The 20,362-nt window shown below is 42.6% G+C and overlaps 1 protein-coding gene across 2 annotated transcripts; it reads right to left on the reverse strand.

Annotated features, from left to right (window-relative positions):
* Positions 1-11: 11 nt before the first annotated feature.
* ica1 (islet cell autoantigen 1) lies at positions 12-12,180 on the reverse strand. 2 transcript variants are annotated; one of them, XM_070966200.1, is made up of 13 exons: positions 12,052-12,180; positions 10,561-10,590; positions 10,282-10,453; positions 9,580-9,652; positions 7,652-7,775; positions 6,923-7,121; positions 6,335-6,460; positions 5,763-5,861; positions 5,564-5,658; positions 5,383-5,429; positions 4,575-4,835; positions 2,389-2,478; positions 12-2,155 (listed from the first exon to the last, which is right to left on the reverse strand). In XM_070966200.1, exons 2-13 carry the CDS (start codon positions 10,575-10,577, stop codon positions 2,034-2,036), a joined length of 1,425 nt encoding a protein of 474 aa, XP_070822301.1. In that variant the 5' UTR covers positions 10,578-10,590; positions 12,052-12,180; the 3' UTR covers positions 12-2,033. The 2 variants fall into 2 exon arrangements, with proteins under 2 accessions (XP_070822301.1, XP_070822302.1); XM_070966201.1 differs by having other exon boundaries at positions 4,575-4,805; positions 12,052-12,153.
* Between the last annotated feature and the right edge of the window lie 8,182 nt (positions 12,181-20,362).

The following is a 20,362-nucleotide window of genomic DNA, read 5'->3' on the forward strand; positions in this document are numbered from 1 at the left end:
AACAAAAAATCTCTTTTTTTGGGTTGGTATGTAATCTTTTCAAAGGCAGACACGTCAGCTCATAATTCAGAAGCATGGCATTTATATACAAATAGGACTGGAGGTAAGGCAATCAATGTGTTTGGTTATGATTAAATATTAACAAATGTCACATGACTTTGAACATCAAAAAGTTACAACAAAATAAATCTACTATCACATTTGATACACTGTGTAAGGAACCCAATAATAATTCTGATGAGGTTCTATATTGTTGACTTATGATTAGATTAAGGCATTGACTCTGATTCAGTTTATGCAGCATTGTAGTCAAAATCAAAATCATCACTCAGTCAGTTTGGCCCTGAAAACAATACACTGAAAACTGTGTTCTATTACCCATGAAAGCCAAGAACTGAGCTAAATAAACCCGTGTCAGATGATGAAGAACGTTGATGAAAATCCCACATTAATACAAACTTATTGTTCATTCAGTCACACTTTCACATGATGACAGAAAACAAGGCATGCAACATGCAGTCATAAATAAACCATATGTGTATTTTCAGTTTTAAGGGGATCACAAATACAGCATGAAGCAAACAAACAGAAATGATAAGAAGGAGACCTCTTTGCTGTTTGAAGAAAGAAATGAGTTCAGGATGTCTCCAGTTCACCCTGAAGCCGATCGTTCTGATCAGCTGACCGGCTGAGCTGATCACTTTGTTTTTGGATATTTCTCTGTGACGGCATCACTTCACGCCACATGTTGCTTAATTCATGAACACATGAACTGCTGCACTGTGGTCTTTGTCATGTTTCCACTGTTTTTTTTCTCACTCTGCACTTTTTTTGCCTCTTTGAATACTTCAGTGATGATAATCAAAAATAAAGCGTGAGTGCTACTAGAGACCACAGAAGGCAGCTCATGTCAAAGGCTTCCTGTTCCATACTCTCACGGAGGCGTCCACACTAAACATTAAACGTTTAACCCAGCGGAACAGCCGGCAGGCTCGGTAAGGTCGTCCTGTAAATGTTTCATTTCTTTCACAACGGAAAGGACGAGAGCTGGTGGTTGTTAGTGGGACACTTGCAGCAGCGCTAATACTGCCACCATGAGACAAAAATTACATCTGTTTATTGTAATAACATTATTATTAATATAATAAAACGCATTAATTATATTTAATGTTATTACAACAAACCAGCTTTTTGTGATTAACTACATTTTCTTATAAAGACATTTCAGAGAATTTGAAGAATAATACGCGACCTTTATATATCGTTATAACAAGATAAAGATCTGGTTAGTGCTGCAACTATTGACTACTTGTATTACTGATTAACATGTCTGTTATTATTCCCAAGATAACGTTTTGAATTTGCTTGATTTTCCCAAAGATTTACTCCCACATCTGATCAAGAAAAGCTGGAACCAGCAAATATTTGGTATTTTTCAGCAATGAGCAGTGAATGACCAATTAATATAACCAGTGATGGAGAGTAACTAAGTACTTTTACTCAAGTACTTCTTAGCAGTTTTTCCATTTTCTGCTACTTAATACAGTTCAGAGACAAACCTACTTTTTACTCCACAATATCTACTTTATAACTTTGGTTTTTAGTTGCTTTGCAGATTCAGATGAACAAAAATCATGTTGTAATATTATAGATTAAGATAAAACTTTATTGATCCCGAGGGGGTGGAGCATTGACAGCTGCAGCATTAAAGTGATGAGCCCATGAATGCATCAGTGATTATAATCCAATACTATAATATTTGAGTACGGAGTACTTTGAGTACTATAAGTTTATTTTGATGCTTATACTGTTGTACTTTTACTTAAGTCAAATTTTGAATGCAGGACTAACAGTATTTTTACACGGTCAGTGCTTTTTCTACCATTATAAATTTTAATAATTTTCAGCTCTATCTCAAGTTCATTTCAGCCGTGTGTCTGTTCAGATTGGTCTCTGGTCGTGGTGGCAGCTGTATTCTGCTGTACCCACTAACAAAGGAACCCATGTCAGATCACCGTGACGCTGAGGAAGACCTATGCGTTGTGAAGTTCGTGCTCTGTGCCGGTTTTGCCGACCGTATCGGGATTGGAGAGGGGGTCCAGGTCAGCAAACAGGTTGAACCACGCGGAGAGGTCTGTGGACGTCCCTGCTGTCTCTGTAAAATGAGTAACGAAGGATAAATGTTGCTGCTGTACGTTTAAAGACAGGGTGAAAATATAAACACCTCCCTTTGTCTCATAAAGGACTACATCTGGTTGAGATCCAAAATTCTGAATGGAAACTACCCACAAATACTTTGAAAATTCCCATAAACACAGGTTTCAGCTGGACACGTCTCCCTCTCTTTCAAGTCTTTTCATATGTTTTGCTCGTTTGGCCCGCTCCTACCTTTCACTGCTGGCTTAGAAGGGTTCTGATTGGCTCCAGATGAGTGCTCTGTTGCCTGGGTGACGGGCTGTGGAACGATCCCGGCCCAATCTGAAACGGAGACGCAGATTTCGATTAATCAACAGGGGACGCCTGACGTGCCAAAGCATGATTCAACAAATAAATCATCACGCCCTCTCGCACGCCGCTGATGTGGATGGATATTGTGTAACAGACACACAAACAGCAACAATCACAACGTTCATCACGGCAGAATCGTGTCTGACATCATTAGTGGATTATTAAACACAGGCCAAGAGCTGCAATTACAACTTTGAGGTCTTGTTTCAGGCGAATTTATTTTTGCTTTCATCCTTTGTGTATGCAGAAAATACAGAATGTAGCAACAGCAGATACCACCAGGGAAGACGCTGGAATGTGCTGTTGATGTTGTGTTTTGTGACAAACAGTCTGAACTCGCATGAGTCCAGCAGGCTTTCATGACCAAACAGGCATTTGAAGTCTTCGGATATTTTTGTGTATTAGTACATTGTGCTATTTCAGCTCCAGCATCCGCGACTCGTCCTCCCTTTGCTGTCCTGGTGTGGAAGCAGAATGAATGAAATGTTTACTGCCTTTTCGATAAATGTCCCTCGAGTGAAAAGGCTGAAAATCTTCACAGAATTGTTGTCAGCCATTTGAGTTTAAATGCCTTGAGTGTGACTGCATCTGACTGTGCTTGACTCTTGAGGATTTGGGGATTTTCTTCTTTAAAGATTTGTTATAGCTTTGTTTCACATTCTTGGTCTCGAGCCAATGGCTCTATAGTCAAGAATCAGTCGAGTTTATTTGACCCTCTGAACTCGGCTCTTTCCAGGATTCGCCTTTTTTGGGCTCCAGTCGAGATTAATTTGAGGCTGCTTCTTGCAGGAGTAACTTCTTTGACTGTCATATCACTCTGGTCCTTACATTCTCGACGTCGACCTCTTGAACAAGCTCCTTCCTGCAGCGCTTTGTGCTTTTGTAAAATATGTCGGTTATGAAAAACAAGATGAACCTGATTGTAAATCAGTGAGTGTTTTGAGAGCACGGGGCCACATTTGTAAGTGTTAAATCAGGTCGGAGCATGCACCTGATGTTTTCCTTGCATTCTGCCAAAAGTTCTTTTGCTCTTATAAGTCAGTCCCAGCTGTGTGATCTCCTTCCTGCACTTGCAGACTGATTGCAGCTTGAACCGGCTCGATGCTCACAGAGTTCTTTAAAATCCTTTTACACTTTAACCAAGTTCTGTGCTCTTTGATTGAATTCTGTTGACAGTTCCTGTCGACATACTGCGATTGTTTCTGCTTCAAGCCGTAACATCAATGAACGTGGAAAACGTCGAGCACGGTGAATGTTTAAAACGAAAAGACTGATCAAGCCTGAGTGTGTGTCGCTGACCAGCTGGACTCCTCTCGCCAGCCTCGGGTCCTGGTGACCACATGCTTCTCCTCGACCTGTTCTGATGTAGTTTGTTTGAAAAAGCTCCAGACTTCTCTTTCCATCATTTTCCTATTGATGATCAATGTGGAACTAAACGGATATTTCCTACGCTGTGACTCTGAACCATGCTGGAATTAGATTTCGCCGTCGTGCGTGACCACGCTGATGAACTCTGAAATGCTAGCTCCACAATTCCGCCCAGGAAACACATGCAAACTGTAGGTTCTTGTTTCGTTATAGCTTTATAGTGGGGCTACTCACAATCCTTTAAATCAAAAATGGGCAAAACCAAACCAACAAAAGCAGATGAGGTGCTAGCAGCCGGTGCCCAGCCAGATGAAATGGAAAGTCGTTGGCAGCCACCTATGGGTAAGCAAATCTAATTGCCATGTTGTAATAGCCTCCTTCTATTACTCTGACAGACGTGGGTTCGATAAATCGTTTTGAAGCCACTTTTCTCCCGGAGTGGAAATATTTAGCTACAAAGGGGAAAAGCAGCTAATTTTAGCTGCACATTTGTCACTCATGGAAGAACAGTGTAACTTCACTTTTCAGGCGTACTTATTTCAGATTTTCATATTCATTATGGTTTCGCATGGCTTCAGCAGGGAGAGAAGTTCTGCTGGTGGAAACCTTAAGTGGTCGCATTTGATAGGGAAAAACTCTTTTGACGGCTAAAACAGCTTCTCTGGCTCACACAAACACACACACTCTTATTTTCTGACCTGAGAGGGAAGACTGTAGATTATTCAAGCTCTGGTCCAGCAGCTGAGACGGTAGAAAGAAGGAGTTTTCCTTTTGTTGGGCCTCCGCTGGTCTACCCGATGCTGCGCTCGTGTCATCGGCGTCTCCAAACACCTCCGTCCACTCTCGAGAGAAGTCGCCCTCGTCCACAGACATGCTGCCCAGGATCTCATTCAGTAAGGCCATGCTGTCCTTCTCCTCTGCCTCTAACTCTGGACAGGCAGAGACAGGATCTTCATGACCTACAACGATCAGGCAGAGTGATCAGAGGACCAAAGCCGTGATGCAGAGTCATATAAAAACACTACAGTCACTTTACTGATGATTTCTTTGTCATTTGGACACTTAAACTTGTGTCCTTTTCATATTTTTTCCACAAACTACTCACATTTTTTCGCCATTGCTTCAGTTTTGCATATTTTTTTAAGGAATCCTGACATTTAAGTAAGTAAGATAGAGCTCATAAAATTGAGTAATTGATTAGTTGATTGGCAGTTTTGATAACTGATTATTCAATTTTGAAGCAAAACTTCCAAAACTTTACTGGGTCCAGCTCTGAAATGTGTGTGTTTTCTTTGGCTCCCATGATAGCAAAATCAATTTCTCTGTATTTTAAACTGTTGGTCCAAAGTTTAAGACGTTGCTTTGAGCTCAAGGATCCAAATTATTCACTATTTTTGGACATTTTTCAGACTAATAAAGAAAATAATCATCAGAACATCATAGTGAGTCTATACAGTATATAGTATATAGTATATAATACAAAGATTTAGCAGTGTTGTCTTTTACCTTCTCTGGTCTCCTCGCTGGTGTTTTCATTTACGAGTGAGATGAGTCTATAAATATGACAAACAGAAGATCAGTTTTTGACATTTTGCTCATATACCAAATACAGTGTTTAAGTTCAGACTGTTGTCATGCGCTGTGTTTGGTCTACCTGCATGAGTAAAGATCGAGATGAAAAACTCACTGGTCGTCTGCAGTCTCGGCTTTCTTTACGTCTTCTGCTTTAATTTTCTTCTTCCCCTTCTTCTTCGCCAGCTTGTCCATGGGGTCCTGTAAGGTCTGAAAGAATAGCCAAGTCACCATTTATAATTACCGGCCTCTTCTCGAGATGCAGAACTACTTTGAGCAGTGTCACAGTTTAGATCTCCAGGATGCTCTCAGACCTTCAGTGTGGAGAACTCATAATGCTGACAGCCCTTGAAGCTCTCATGAATGGCTGCCATAGTGTGGGACGTCTTCTCCCAGAAGTGCAAAAGTGTCGTCTGAAACAGGAGAACAAGCCAGGCAGCACATTCAGCTGGTTGTGTTTAGTAATAATTCACATCACTCTGTTTATTTCTCCAATCTACGAATTGTTGACATAATGACCGTTATGCAGCAGCAGAAGCACCTGGTTGAGTTTGAGAGCTCAGCTTTTTTGAGCTTTAAACCGAGCAGACAAACTGCATTGACTCAGCAGAGCATCGTCAAATCTTTGGCAAGTTGTACTTTGTCATGTCAAGAATAGAAAGAAACCTAGAAAAAAACTAAAATATTGTGATACTACTTTAGGGCCATATTGTCCACCATTGCTCGTCACATGGTCTGATAGTTAAAGCTCCATGCAGTGTCTTGTATTTTTTTGTTCCCTTCGTGTTTGTCTTCCTTCCTGCCTTCTCCGCATGTGGTAGAGTCATTGAAAACACTATTTCAGATCACTGGAGAGGAATGCACACAGCTGGGATCTGTGGCGTACCTGGTATGTGGTTAAAACGTGAGAGAGGAGGTTGCAGCGACTGGCTCCCAGCAGGTCTACCTTCTGGCAGACGTCGTTCTTCAGTTTGTCAAAGCTTGTTTTGGTGGTGCGCACCTGGGCTTGAACCTGAGATACAGTAGATGAGAGAACGGAGATAAGCAGCCAGTATTGTGTATCACACAGGTCTGAACATTGAAAACAAACACTGGAGTTCAAGTTTGTGCAAGTGAAGCAGATTAAAGCATGCTGGGGTCTGGCAGTTATACTTTGAACCAAGGGACGTCTATTTGATGGCGTGGCATGCCCTCTAGTGGCATTTTCTGTAATAGCGTTTTTCCTGTTAAAACCTGTTTGTGTGATCTTAGATTAAATGGCAAAATGATGTATATACATTGTGTACAAATATTGTCTTGTTACCACTGGTGCACAGATGTACAGACTCTGATTTGTCATAGCAAGAAAAGCACAGATGCTTCTCTTATCCCTGAAACAAGCAAAACTCAGAGGACTACAGTGATTGCCTGCATTATTACTTACACCTGTGCTTTCTGCTACGACCTGGCAAAATGTCTGCATGTCAGGACGAACCTTGCGGAATTTCTCCATCTGTTTATGTGTGTCTGGATCCAGCTCCTGAGATACGTCCTTCATCCAAAGCAGCGCTCCGCGGTATTCAGTCCTGGACTGCTCCATCCGATTCACTGTCAGCCACGTGTCTGAGATGGCTCGATAGCGAAACGTTTCCACCTCTTGGTACAAACGGCACAGAGGGGTCCTCAGAGCCAGCCTGAAGGACATAGTGTTAAAACAAGTATTAAGGTGCTGCAATGCGAGAAGTTTGACTTTCATCATCAAGATCACGTTAGTTTTGGACATCACTAGACTGTCATACACAGTTATTTTTGCCTTTATAGTGCACAATACAGTCTTAAGACTCTTTACAAACCCAAAAGGTCTCAAATTCAGTACTTCCCCAACAGGCCGAAAGCTTGAAAGTCTGGCCAAAACCACTTAACAGAGTCACTCAGGGCCCCCCTTGTTGATCCCTCTCAGTAGGAAAACAAAGCAAACTAACCCTAACCCTAACCCAAACCAAACAAAAGCTAAGTAGTGAATATCAAGTCTTAGTTTACATAATAGACATATGAGACACTCCTCTACTCCATTTTGTAATATTAGTGACAAAACTGACTCACTTTTACATGAAACTATTTCTTGTGCAGCTGTAACTTTCATGTGAATTATGTGGATGTTTCACAGGGACGTGGCGTCCATCTGTCATACTTACACTGCTGATTGATTTTCTATGTTTCTTACCTCTGTTGGGAGGAGAAGCAGAGTGCTTTCCCTGTGGCCTGCATGATCTTTCCGGCCCTGGTTTTATCCTGTGAGCCCTGTGAGCGCAGGAAACGGCCCAGCTCGTTCTCCTCCTGGGAAAGAACTGCACAGTACAGATGTTGAATTCAGTTTCAAACTTAGAAAACCTGATTTGCAGATTTTGTCAGATGAAATTAAACATTACCATCCAAACTCAGTGAACTAGAGTGGCTCATATTCAAGATAACTTTTTAGGATTTGCATTAATATTCTCATTTTCATCTCAGTCACAAATATCCCTCGGTGCTATGTGTGACCCTGGCAGCTGTGTTGTTGGGGGCAACAGCTCCAGGTAGGGTCTCACAAGGCGAATTGTTACCAGGAGAGGGGTCAGACTATGAGCAGTGTTTTTGGAGGGCAACTCTCAGATGAGTGCTTGGTGGCCAGGCCTGTCAGGCTCAACCTGAAGAAGCAGCATTGGGCTGCAGCCTTGAGGGCCACCTTGAGGGTCACCTCACTGATGGGGCAGGTGGCCAGAGGTAGTGCTGAGCATGAAGCAGTTCCAGCTAGTTAAACTTTGGCTGGCTTCTACTGGAGGCATTCTTCACAGTGAAAGTCACTTGTGGTAACAACATCCCCAATGATTTCTATTCCCGTGTCTACTGTGTGCCTTTCTGATGGTCAAACTGAGGCACAGCGGCCGCAGCAGGAACAGCCAACCATGTTCGTTGACTGTCAAGCTCTCGCTATTGCAAACACACCTTACTGTGCTAACATTGCCTCGTCAACTAGTAGAAGTACGACCAGTTTGTCTGATCCAATATATAACTTAAAGCAAGAGACAGAATGTGCATTTTGTGTCATTGAGAGAAGCTTCTCTCAAAATCAAACATTTTATGTTTGTTTTGTCAGTTCAGCTTCAGCTCTGCCCGTGGCGAAGGTTTAATTTAACCAAAATTGATGACAGGCACTCGGTGTGTATGAGGATATTGAGAATCCCTGGCAAAGCAGCGCTGTGTTTTTCCTGCAGACTGAGAAGATGCACCTGCTTAGCACAGACAGAAAAGCTGTTGCTGCTGCACACTCACATTTATAATGGATGGTTTTAACTGGGAAGATGTGCCCGCTTGATCTGAACCCGAGTGGTGTTTTGGTCCTGCACCATCCTTAACAACCATGACATTGAAGTATGAAGTAGTTCACAGTGCAGCCGGTACCAGAGCACCTTAGGCTAAAGCTGGTGAAGACAAAGAGATGTCATCTGATGAAGCTACCAGACAGACCTGAACGGAGTTCTTTGACGTGGTGTCTCAGTTCAACCTTGAAGACAAGACAGGCGATGAGCTAAAGCCTCTGTCACACTTAGTTCTGGGTGAATTACTGGGACAACCTTTCAGGCACTGCCTGAATAGGCCGGTTAAGGGACAGTCCAGCAGATGGCGATAATTAAACGCTTATGCATGTCAACCACTATAAAACTATAAAACAAAGCTTGATGTACATGCATGCGGTAAAAGACGTCTCTTATTATTTTGAGGAACATGTTGGGTGAGGATCTGGTCCCTGCGCCCACTGACAGATGACCCCGTGCAGGAAATGTTCCTGAACATTTCAGGAATAGACTGCATGTGTTAAGGAGCTAGAAGCGGCTACCCCTTTGCAAAGAACAAGAAGTACCTGGAAGATGGTCTACCTTGATTAACCTGCTGCCACCATGAAACACATCTGGATAATTGGTGAAAAACTGGTGGACAGATATTCGTGTTTTTAGTTTAAGTTGACAACTCTCTCCTGAATGAGATATAAGATTTACAACTCTCGATCAAAGCCTCTCTTAGCACTGATATGACCCACCTTGTCAGCAGTTTACATTTTAATTAGTGACGTAGAGTTTCTACCAAAGACTTATGCAGTTTGTTTGTACGTACGGCAGATCCTCCTCTGGTACTGCTCGATGACCTTCAGCAGCTCCATGCATGTTCTCTGGATAGAGTGGAAGACCTGCAGAGCAGAAGAACACCAAAGTCAAACACAAAATGCCTGGTCACTGTGGAAGTTATCCTCGGTTAAGTAAGACTTGTTGTGTAATACACTATACTGGGAGGTAACTCTTACCTTCACGAAGACAAACCACGGATATCTGTGGAAGTCTATAATACTTCATTGATTTCAACAACTACAGAGTCGATGTGATACAACATTAATGCCTTTATGAAGTAAAAATGGAAGTGCTAAAATGTCACATCAACGCTTTAAAAATGAGCTCTGATCTGCTCTGTAGATATCCAGTTCTCAATGGTTTATCGCCATTCTTATCGAGGACCTGGCCTAATTTAAGGTTCCAGCTTTTATGAGTTATCGATTTAAGCCATTAAATTCACTCATGAAACGCAGGCACAGATGATGGAGGTTAGAGAGGCAGCCTAATGTAAGTTTCTAAGCCTCAAGCAAGTGCTGGCACAGTGTGAATCAAAAAGCCATTTTAGTCACTGCAGCGTCCACCGGAGGCAAAGTATCTCCAGTGTTTCTTAATGTTCCTGTGACGTGATCGAGGTCTGCGGTTTCTGCTCCCTGAGTCACTTAACATGCTGTAAAACTACAAGCCCCAACACTTTCACATTCCTCCTCACCTCCAGCTTGGCATCCAGATCTGCATCCGACGCCACCACATGTTCGTCCTCTTTCTTCCCGGTGACCTTGATGAGCGTCTGCTTGGTTTTCCAGTACTTCTGCTGGAACTTGTTCACCACAGATGAGTCTTGGCTTTGGATGAAGCGGTCCAGATAGTCTCGGGAGTAGCCACTGCAATGACACAGGGGTTAGACCAATGTCGTGACGGCTCCCATAATGATCTGGGAAGAACTCATTGATTAGAGTGAAACTGAGTGTAAACGCAGAGGTATACTCACAAATTTCCTCCCTCCATTTTTCACGATTACCTGGGGACAAAGCAGAGCAACAGGTGAGGTGAAGCATATGTAGCTATGAATTGGGATGTGGGGACAGTTTTAACAGTGAAACCAGTGTTTTAATTAAAACTGAAGCGTTGCAGTTGAGCCTGTGTATGTACGTCAGTGTCAACAATATGGTGTCACGTGTGACACTGTAAATATTTAACTTGTGACATATTAATTCTAAATTCATTGGTATAATTTTAACTAGATCACATTTAGCCTTCCATTAATACTGACTTGTTGGTAAAAGCTGACTTGAGAGGTGATTTGAAAGTTGTTTTGTCTCTTCATTTTTTGTTTTTGGAAGACAAACAACCTTTTGGCTAAGTTACCAGAGACACTGGAAGTGAAATCATCCTTTTGAGGTGGACCAGATGTCGCTCTTTCTTGACAACACCCCATGTTTACCTACAGTGGTGGAAGAAGTATCCATATATTTTATTGAAGTAAAAGTAGCAATACTACATTGTAACAATACTAAAGTCCTGCCCTCAGTACCAAAGTTTTAGCATACTTAAGGTATCAAAGTACTCATTATGCAGTATGGCCTCTTTCAGAATCATATACATTACTATATTATAACTAGTCACTAAACTATAATTTTCACTTTAATGTTACAAACGGAAAAGGTGGAGATGGTTTTAATAATTTTATGTTCCTACCATAATACATCCCAATTTGTCAGTTGATTTGTATTTTGTAGTTACTAAATCTGCGAAGGTACTAAAACTATCAATAAGTATAGTAATAAGTACAGTATTTACCTCAAACATGTAGTGAAGTACAATTATAACGTAATGGAAATACTTAAGCCTCAAAATTGTACTTGGTTACATGAATGAATCCCTTATGAAAGAGTTAAACGGACCACCTGGAGCACATAAAGGTGTGATGACTGACCTCTGCTGCTGTTTCCTGCTCAGCTGGGAGTCATAATAAGGTGTGACTGAGGTCTTATTTGTATTTCTATCGTCCCTGCCAGCTGCTTTCCAGCATTAACCCCACATCATCTGAGCTTAGAATGTGCACAACACCTGCACCTGTTTTCCAGAAGGTGCATCACCTGCTGTCCGTCAGCACCTGAGATGAGATGGAGGAACAATCACCGCGTTTTACATTCCGCTCGAGCGTCACGACGCATTTTAATGTGATTAAATATGATGCGATAAACGCGCTTCAGGGCAGCTTAACAAGGCAGACATACGTTATAACCAACATCCATTTAACCGAAACTAACAAGCAGTATCGTCCTATATGAATACTACATAGTAAATACTACATAGTACACACCACAGCACACCCGCGCCGCACCAGAATAAACACAACGGCTGACTCACCGCACTGAAGCTGCGGCTCCCTCCCATCGCCCCTGAACGCCACACACATCAACATATTAAGAGCAAATAAAAGAAAAACGGAAATAAAGCCCGTTTGTTGCACACGTACCTCTTCGTGCCGATAACATGGAGAAAAAGCTCGTTACATTTCTCCCTTCGCCGCTGCTGCTGCAGGCCCCGCTGCGCCCTCAGTGCGCGCACAGCTGCTCGTGCGCTTCAACGCATTGTCCGCCCGCACGAGACAGCTGACGTCACGCCGACCGCCGCGCGCATCACGTTCAGATGTTTGTCCCGTGCAAACAGACATTGGCTGCACTGTGTATCAGCACCATGCACTTCGTGTGCCATTGTTCGAACATGTTCGAGGTTTGAAGAGTCGAAAATAAGATGAAAAAACAAACTTTAAGTCTTTATCTTCTCTTTGTGACTTTAAGATTACAGATATGTTCACATGCATGATTGAAAGGCTTGCAGATCAGAATTAAATGTATTTGTTGCACTTCTCAGGAGATCATAATTCGAAATATAATTGCATACAAAGTAATCATGGCTGGATTAACATGTCCTGGAGAAGAAAGTGTTGTTGAGCCCCTTTTGATTTCCACCTTTAGCGTCCTCTGTGCATTAGGTTTGTTTCCTGTCACTTCCAAGTTCACATTAAACTTTCCCTAAATAAAACGTCTTACTGAAAAATGCATCATATCACTACACATGTGGAGGGTCTTGCTTGTAGTGACAACTCATCAGTGTTGCTTTCAGCAGTAAATATCTACACAAATGACTGACACACACAGTTAGTGAAGAATTATCAGCTAAAGAGCCAGATATTTCCCTCAGGAGCTGGTGGAGACCAAAACAAAGCCAGGAGGACAGTGAATATTTGACTGAGAGTCATGAAGTGGACACTAACATGAGTCCAAATTAAGCCAATTTTATCCGGACATGTTCATCATAGCAACTTAAATATGTCAAAGGTGTGTTTACAGCTTGTTGCACTGCCCCCAAGTGGCCAGATGACACACACAGACAATACATGCACCTTTATATAATAACGATAACAACATTTATTTGTATAGTACTTATCAAGACCGGTGTTACAAAGTACTTCACAGCAAACTCAGAAACACAGAAATTAAATACACAACAATGTATGGATAAGCAGTTTGGCATAAAGTATAAAGGAGGAATAAAACTTCAAACAATAGATGAGTAAAACCAGAAATAAAACTGTAAAAACAATGGCTGAATTAAAATAGAACAGTGCAGTGTCAGAATAGAGTGTAACTCAAAGTTAAGAATGAAAATAAACCTGAAAATGAACAGCAAAATTAGAAGAAAGCCTTTCGATTAAGTTCCATCTTCAAAAGTGACTTTAAAAGAAGATGCTGGAGTTTCTCAGGCAGGTCATCGGCTCGTTCCCCTTTAGTCTTCAAGCGTGAGGTGGGAACATCAGCAGGTTCCTGCCTGAGGATGTCAGACTGCACACTGGTTGGCAGTGACAGCAGTTCTGATGCATATTCTGGGTTCAGGCCATGCAGGGCTTTAAAAGTAATAAGTAGAATCATAAAATCAATTCCAAAACAAATGGGCCTGCGGTGTAAGGTCATAAGATTTGGACTTGTGTGTTCTCTTTTCTTGGTCTTTGTTAGGAGACTCTCTAAAGCATTTTGTCCAGTTTAGAGTGTGTTAATTCCTAAAATGACAGTAACATGACTGGATAACCTTGTTAGTGTGTTTGTCAAAGGCTGGAGTCAAAGAGCACTTCCACCTTTCGTTTGATGTGAGCTGACTTTAACTGGACCAAAAGAGGACTGGATAGTAGGATGTAGATTGTCAGGGCCAATGATAAGGATCTCTGTATTATCAGATTTTAAGACTGACATCTATTTTTTGATATCTGCAAGACTGTTTGTAAGACTGGAGAGGTTTGTGGTGTCGGTAGGGTTCACTGGACATAGAGCTGCGTATCATCCTTGTAGTAGTGCAATTAAATGTCATGTCTCTTTATCATGTGCCCAAGTGGGAGCATATAAAGGGAAAATAAAACTGGTCCCAGTATTGACCCCTGGGGGACTCAGAGTCGCATATTTTGGATTGAATGTAACAGACTGCAAATGGTGATGAATGGCAACAACAAAAACAAGCGAAGTACGTCAGCCAGATCACTTGTAGTTCTTATAATTTTCGGAGCCAACACGCCAGAAGATGAGGAGAGCTGTGGGAGGCTGTTTGGATTTCTGTTTCATTCTGGAGGATGTATGCGGTCATCGATGTGTTTCAAGACGCATTAGCTGTGGCACTGATGCTCAAGCAGCCTGTGGAGAATCCAAGTGGCAACCTTAAGGGCTGAAAAATAAAGCCAACATATAAGTGCCTCAGATGGTTCAGTTCCTCAAATGGCCACATGAGGCTGGCTCTAAAAGTGAGTCAATCCCCATACACCCCCATATTGAAATACCCAACTTCACAGCAGAAATAACTGCAACCAGGCTTCAGTCAGCCCTCCTCTCCACCCACACTCCACCTCTTTGCCATTTTTGGAGTAGCTGGGAGTTTGATGGAGTCAGGCGCTGCTAAGATGCGATGGCCACTGTCACTGAGCCTCTTCAGAAACCAATGGATGAAGTCATAGAGACTAAGTCCATGTTTTATACAGCCTATGAGAGTGTCGGACCAGTGGATCACCATATTTAACCAATTAAATACCCTGGCCATTTAAATTGTATGCACATATACAGTAACTGGGCATAAACCCAAAGTATTGATTGCCAAAGCAGGCAAACAATAGACTTTACATTGAGTGTTTGGCTGACTCTTCATCATGGAGATGTGCAATGCGTCATTGGACGTCACCACTGGGACTGGTGTGCAAACTGGTAATAGTAAACCCTGCAGTGTGACTAGCGGCGTTGAAACACAAACACAAAAATGGTTAGCTGATCTCACTGCAAAGGCGCTTTCTTATAAATTGGACAGCTTTAAAAGAAAGACTCGCTTTGAAGGAGCAGGAACAGCAGCTGAGGGGGAAGAGAGAGCAGCTTGATTTGGAAGCTGAACTAGCTGCATCCTCTGCGAAGTTGGCAGCATTACAGGCCTCTGATTTGAAAAATTCTCCTCAAAGACCTTCAAATGGCATGAAAATTAAAAAGGTATCTGTCAGTATCTTAGACCCTATGGAAAAGGAATACAAGCCTGGACCATAGAAATCGACACAACAAAAGAACTTGACAGAATCACCCGTTAAAACGCCGTCAACAGATGTGCGACCGAAGGAAACTGAGCAGGAAAACAGTATGTTGGAAATATAATTTTTCAATGCCAGTCAACAACTGCTCAGCTAAATGATGAGGAAAGCAAATGCACACACCATCATCAAATGAGTCAAAATCCACCTGGAGGCATACTTACCATCATTTTAAAAAGAAATAACTGCTGCTGTGCAGCTGCAGCAGCAGCAGCATTCGATATCTCTGCCACCATTCCCACATTTGAAGGAGATCCTCTCTAAAACAGCATCTATCAAAACCTTAAAGGAAAAGGCAGGAAAAGTGGATTGTTTGTACTATTTGGAATAGTTCACCAGAGGACAGCCACGAGAACTGGAGTGTAGCTGCCAGCATATGACTCCTGATTGTGGCTGTGCAGCAGCAAAGGGCCATCGACAGGAACATTTTGGAAATCAGTGCTCACAACTGCTTAAATGGAAAAGGCTTTGGCCTGGCAAGCAATAAATCTGAGGATGCATGCACTCTAAGCATTGTCCTTACTCTTGCATGGCTGCTGCAGTGTCCTGGAGGAGCTCCAGGACATGGAGGAACTAGATATGCCTGGAAACATGAGCCATTATTTTAAAGTTACCACTTGGAATGAAGGAGTAAAGGAGGACTTGAGCTCATGACATAATGGAAACAAGCAGCCGCAGAGCTCACTGCATTGATCTAGTCTGAAGCAACTTCCTGTGGTGCACAATGAGGCAAGAAAGAGTTGTTTCAGCCTACTCCTTGACTGGTTTGGAGGTATCTGATATGGACAATAGTGACTAATATATTCTCCCACAAGTTCCCACAGAAGAAAATCAAGTACAGTTTCCTACAGAACAGAATCTCGACCATCAGAAGCATCTGAACTCTCACAGTGCAATGCATCGAGAGTAATGATGGTCTCTGACTCCATGAAGAACAGCAGGTGGTTTGAAGGTCCCACATTCCTGTGGGGGCACAAGGAGGACTGGCCTAAAATGTGTTGGACATTTCCGTCGACTCTAATGACCAAGAGATCAGAAAGGATGCAACAGAAAATGCAGTCAGTATGTGTGACATGTCCTGACCCACAGATCACCTCATTGTCCATGCTCTTCATGTTCCCAATGACCCAGAACCTCCCACGTCTAACCATCTTCCTCTCCTGATGGGTAAACCAGCTTTACCACCTGTAGTGAAGGGGCCTCCTGACCGGCAGGTGATAAGACGATGGAGGCAGGAACTTCTCAGATCTTTTCTGGAGGAGATGGATTCAGGACTGCCTGGATTTGCTCCAAGAGAGGCAAAAATGAAACCAGAGGAAAAGTAGTTTATGTTCTGTGAGATTACAGACTCCACCAACATCACTGAAAGGCCAGTGACAAAGCTCTGTTTGCTATATGGAGAGTGAATTTGTTTGCCTGTAGTGGACTTGGCCATAACTTGGTGTTTTATAATATTTGGGCTCCTTTTCTTGTATCTTGTTTGACTTGTTATGTCTGCCCTGCACTAACAAGCCAGATATGTTGCTGAAATAACCAGAATTTCATTATTTACTGTGTGTACATTGGGTGTTACTATGCTGGTGTCTATGGCTCAGGTGTATTGGGAGGAAAGTCACTGACAGGTGTTTGAACCTGGAAGGGTCTTTGACTGCTGTGGCGCTAAAAGTGTGTTTTTCATGCTTTAGGTTGTGTGTTTGGTTTTTGATGGAAACTGGAAAAGGGCTGTATTTACATTTCTGCATGGTGGAAACAAAAAAGGGATTGTTCTTCTGCAACAGCCTGCGGTTTCACAGCAAAAGGTGCCGTATGGTAACGGCAAACTAAGCGAAGCTCGTCAACGAGGTCACTCCTGGATTAGACATCTTAGTATCTGAAGAACCACAGTGAGCTCCTGTATGAACGTTTAGGGAGGCTGTGATTTATTAGCCATTTGTCAAGTTGTTTAACAGAGATCTGTAAAGTATCGAGTTGAGGTATGAAACAAGTTTGAAGCTAATGTATCTAGTTCCTTTTAATCAAGGTATTTTACGCATTTGAGGAATAAGTAAAATACTATGGACGTCTTTTTTATTACTCATAGCATGAAAAATTGTATGTTGCATATTTTTGTTCTGTAAGAAATTATTGAAGTATATGCAGGATATTAGAGCTGAAACAATCAGTTAATCAACAGAAAGAAATCAGCATTTTTTTTACTGGATGCTTAACTGAATAATTAGAAATGCAATTGGCAGATTAACAGATAACAGTCATCAGTTGCAGCCCTTTGATGAAACTGTCAAAGGTCTTCTCTCTACAGTCTTGTGCACATCAAATATCCACCAGTGTTTAGTTCCACCTTTGTCCAAAGGGTGGCAGTGTAACACAAAAGAAGGGCAGTGCACCTTTAATGGTCTCCTCTCCTGTTAGGGGCCCCGAGCTTTCATCTGTTGGCTTCAATTTATTTCATCACACTATACTGCAGCTGATCTAATAGCATGTACATTTTGTTGTCACCTAAAGGGAATTTCTTGTCATGCTCTAAATTGATGTACCTGTTTGCAGCCTTGGACAGTATTTGTGCTGCGCAGTCACGAGGAGAGTGTAAGCAGCAAATAGCCGCAATTTTACACATCAGCACATTGACTTACATTCAAACAGTTGTTTATGGATTTATATTAAGAAAGTGTGTTTTCATGTCGAGCTTTGCACTTAATTTGATTATCACCAAAGGAGTGTTGAACCTTTGATCCTTGAACCCCCTGAAGTCACTTTCTGCACAATGCAGCTGGTTTTCATCCCGTGCACAGTATGGAAGCAAGCATGTTGTGTTTATTAGGTTATTTAGCATTTTTAGTACCGTAATACCATCTGATTTCCCAGAGGAAGTTCTTCGACGTGCCTCGGCGCCCTTCCAAACCCTGACCTCTGACATCATCTCAAGGCTTTTGATATGAGCAGATAGAAAGGCGCACCTCTTAAGGAGATGATATGATCTCCATAACGACTGGTGTCCTTCACCCCATCTGATCCTCGTCCTGCACTCTCCCACCTTATCTCCAGGTCCGAGACGGTATCAGAGCAATCTGAGTTCCCTTAAATAAGACAGGAAAACAATCACTTCTTTAAATTAAGTGATGCTGTCGGGGGTTTAATTCAATCAGGCCGGAGTCAGAGAAATTCCAGTCCGATATTGATCGGGGAGGTCCGTCAATGTTGATTATCTCTGACATTTCCTTACTCCAGCTCGTGGGCTGTGCTTCATTTGTGGGATTTTCTTTGAACGTATGAGCCGCTTCTCTCCTATTCCAGTGTCATCAACTGTACGCCAGCTGATGCCAGTCCCATTTTCTGGGACACAGTCTAAACCAGACTTGAGCGTGCCCTCATTATGAGGGTTTGCAACCCCCCGAGAGTGCCCGGCCTGACCCCAAAAATTGCTCAATTGACTTTTTCCATCTGCAGTTATGTGTGGTGATGGGGAACCATGACATTTACATTCACTCCACTCCAATACGATCCCTTGCTCGGCGCAGGTTTTCGACACAGGCTATAGCTCGAAACAGGTCACAGGATCAAAAGTGTCTCTTGCCCGGAGGAGCCACTGAGTCGATCCTTTCCATTTCTGCACCAAATGGTGTTTTCTCTCTCTCTCTTTCTCTCTCACCAGTAACTTGCTGGAACACATTTAGATCCTGAGTAGAACTCCTCAGTGCCCACTCATCACTCTGCGTGGTGTTTGAAGATTACTACGCTCAGAGACATCCTCACTGGGCATCCAGGCAGCTTAGAGGCCAAAATCCATAATCCCTTACCCTTCATGGGAATTCTCCATGCACTTCAACATGCTGAAATACAGCCCCGCTGCTGCAGCCACTCACGGTCGAGGAACTACTGCAGCCGGAGGCCGAGATAGATGGATGACATGTCTCAATGAATGTGGGAGAAGTGGAGGAAGTTAGATTTAAAAATAAGTTATATACCGCGGATAGTTTCTGCCCAGAAATCTAATCTAGCAGGATGTTTTTCTCGCTTGGTATTTTTATTTCTGATGTATGCGGACTACTTCATTCAGCCCACGTGCACTGGTAACTATCTTATGTATACAACAACAGCTTAGAGGACATTATTTACTGAAAATATTGGTACTTTGGTGAAACTCAGCAGCTGCACAGCCTCTCTTCAAGTCATCTCAGTAAAGAATTTCCTCCCAGGCTTTAGGCCTTATTAAAAAGCGTAAATAAGTGTAGTTCTTTGATTTGACATGTAATGTGTAGACCTAAAGTTCAGCTGAAGGACCGGTGGGGTGTAATATTTCCACCTCTTGGCTACTCTAATGTTTTGTTCGTCTGCTCTGCTAAAACCATGTAATAGCTTGGGGAGTCTGTCTTGCAGCAAACAAGAATAATAAAAATAATCTCATATTCACATTCAGTATTTTCTCACTATGAAAGCGTTGCTTTACGGTGCACCCGTTTAAGATCAGAGTGAGAAAGAGAAAAGGTCGGGCAGGTTTTAGTCGGACATCAGGGTCACATATGTTGAACCAGTGGTTTCTCTCTCTGCACCATCTGTGCACACATTTTTTTGATTAACACCAAGTCCAAGTGATTAGCAAGGATTTTTTTTACAGCCTTTTTGAGGCACTTTGCAAGGACATCTCTGATTCCCTCAGACTGCATACGTTCGTCTATAACATGTTGAGCTGTGACTTGGACGAAATGTCAGAGTGAATGCCCTTGTTCAGCCAGGAGCTGGACCGCTACCCAGCACTACCGGCCTAACCTGTATCAGAGCGTTGCAGCTCTGTCTCCCCGCTGTTTGGCATGCTCCGTGGCAGCGAGCGCTGAGGGCAGAGCGTGTCACCGAGCTGGCACCGGCCTGAACTCGTTCAAGGTTACTCTTTGATTTAATGGTGATGCATTTTTTAAAACCGCATCATCCCTCTCTCTCCTGCCACCGCGCCTAGTCCATCTCTGTCACAAACACTGGCTGTGCATCTCACCTTTAGCAGTGGAGTCACCAGGAGAGGTTGTTTAAGATATAAATCAATGGCAAACGAAGCACCCGGCTCCGCTGCAAGCTGGCCCTGATTGTTTTACCTGCCGGCCTGCTTTAAATGCAGGACGGTGAAGGAAAACTGTACTATATATTTAGACTGTGACATGGGAAAATGGTCTACTCATCATGTGGACTG

This window comes from Chaetodon trifascialis, chromosome 7 (genome assembly GCF_039877785.1).
Source record: "Chaetodon trifascialis isolate fChaTrf1 chromosome 7, fChaTrf1.hap1, whole genome shotgun sequence".
NCBI classification, from domain to species: domain Eukaryota; kingdom Metazoa; phylum Chordata; class Actinopteri; order Chaetodontiformes; family Chaetodontidae; genus Chaetodon; species Chaetodon trifascialis.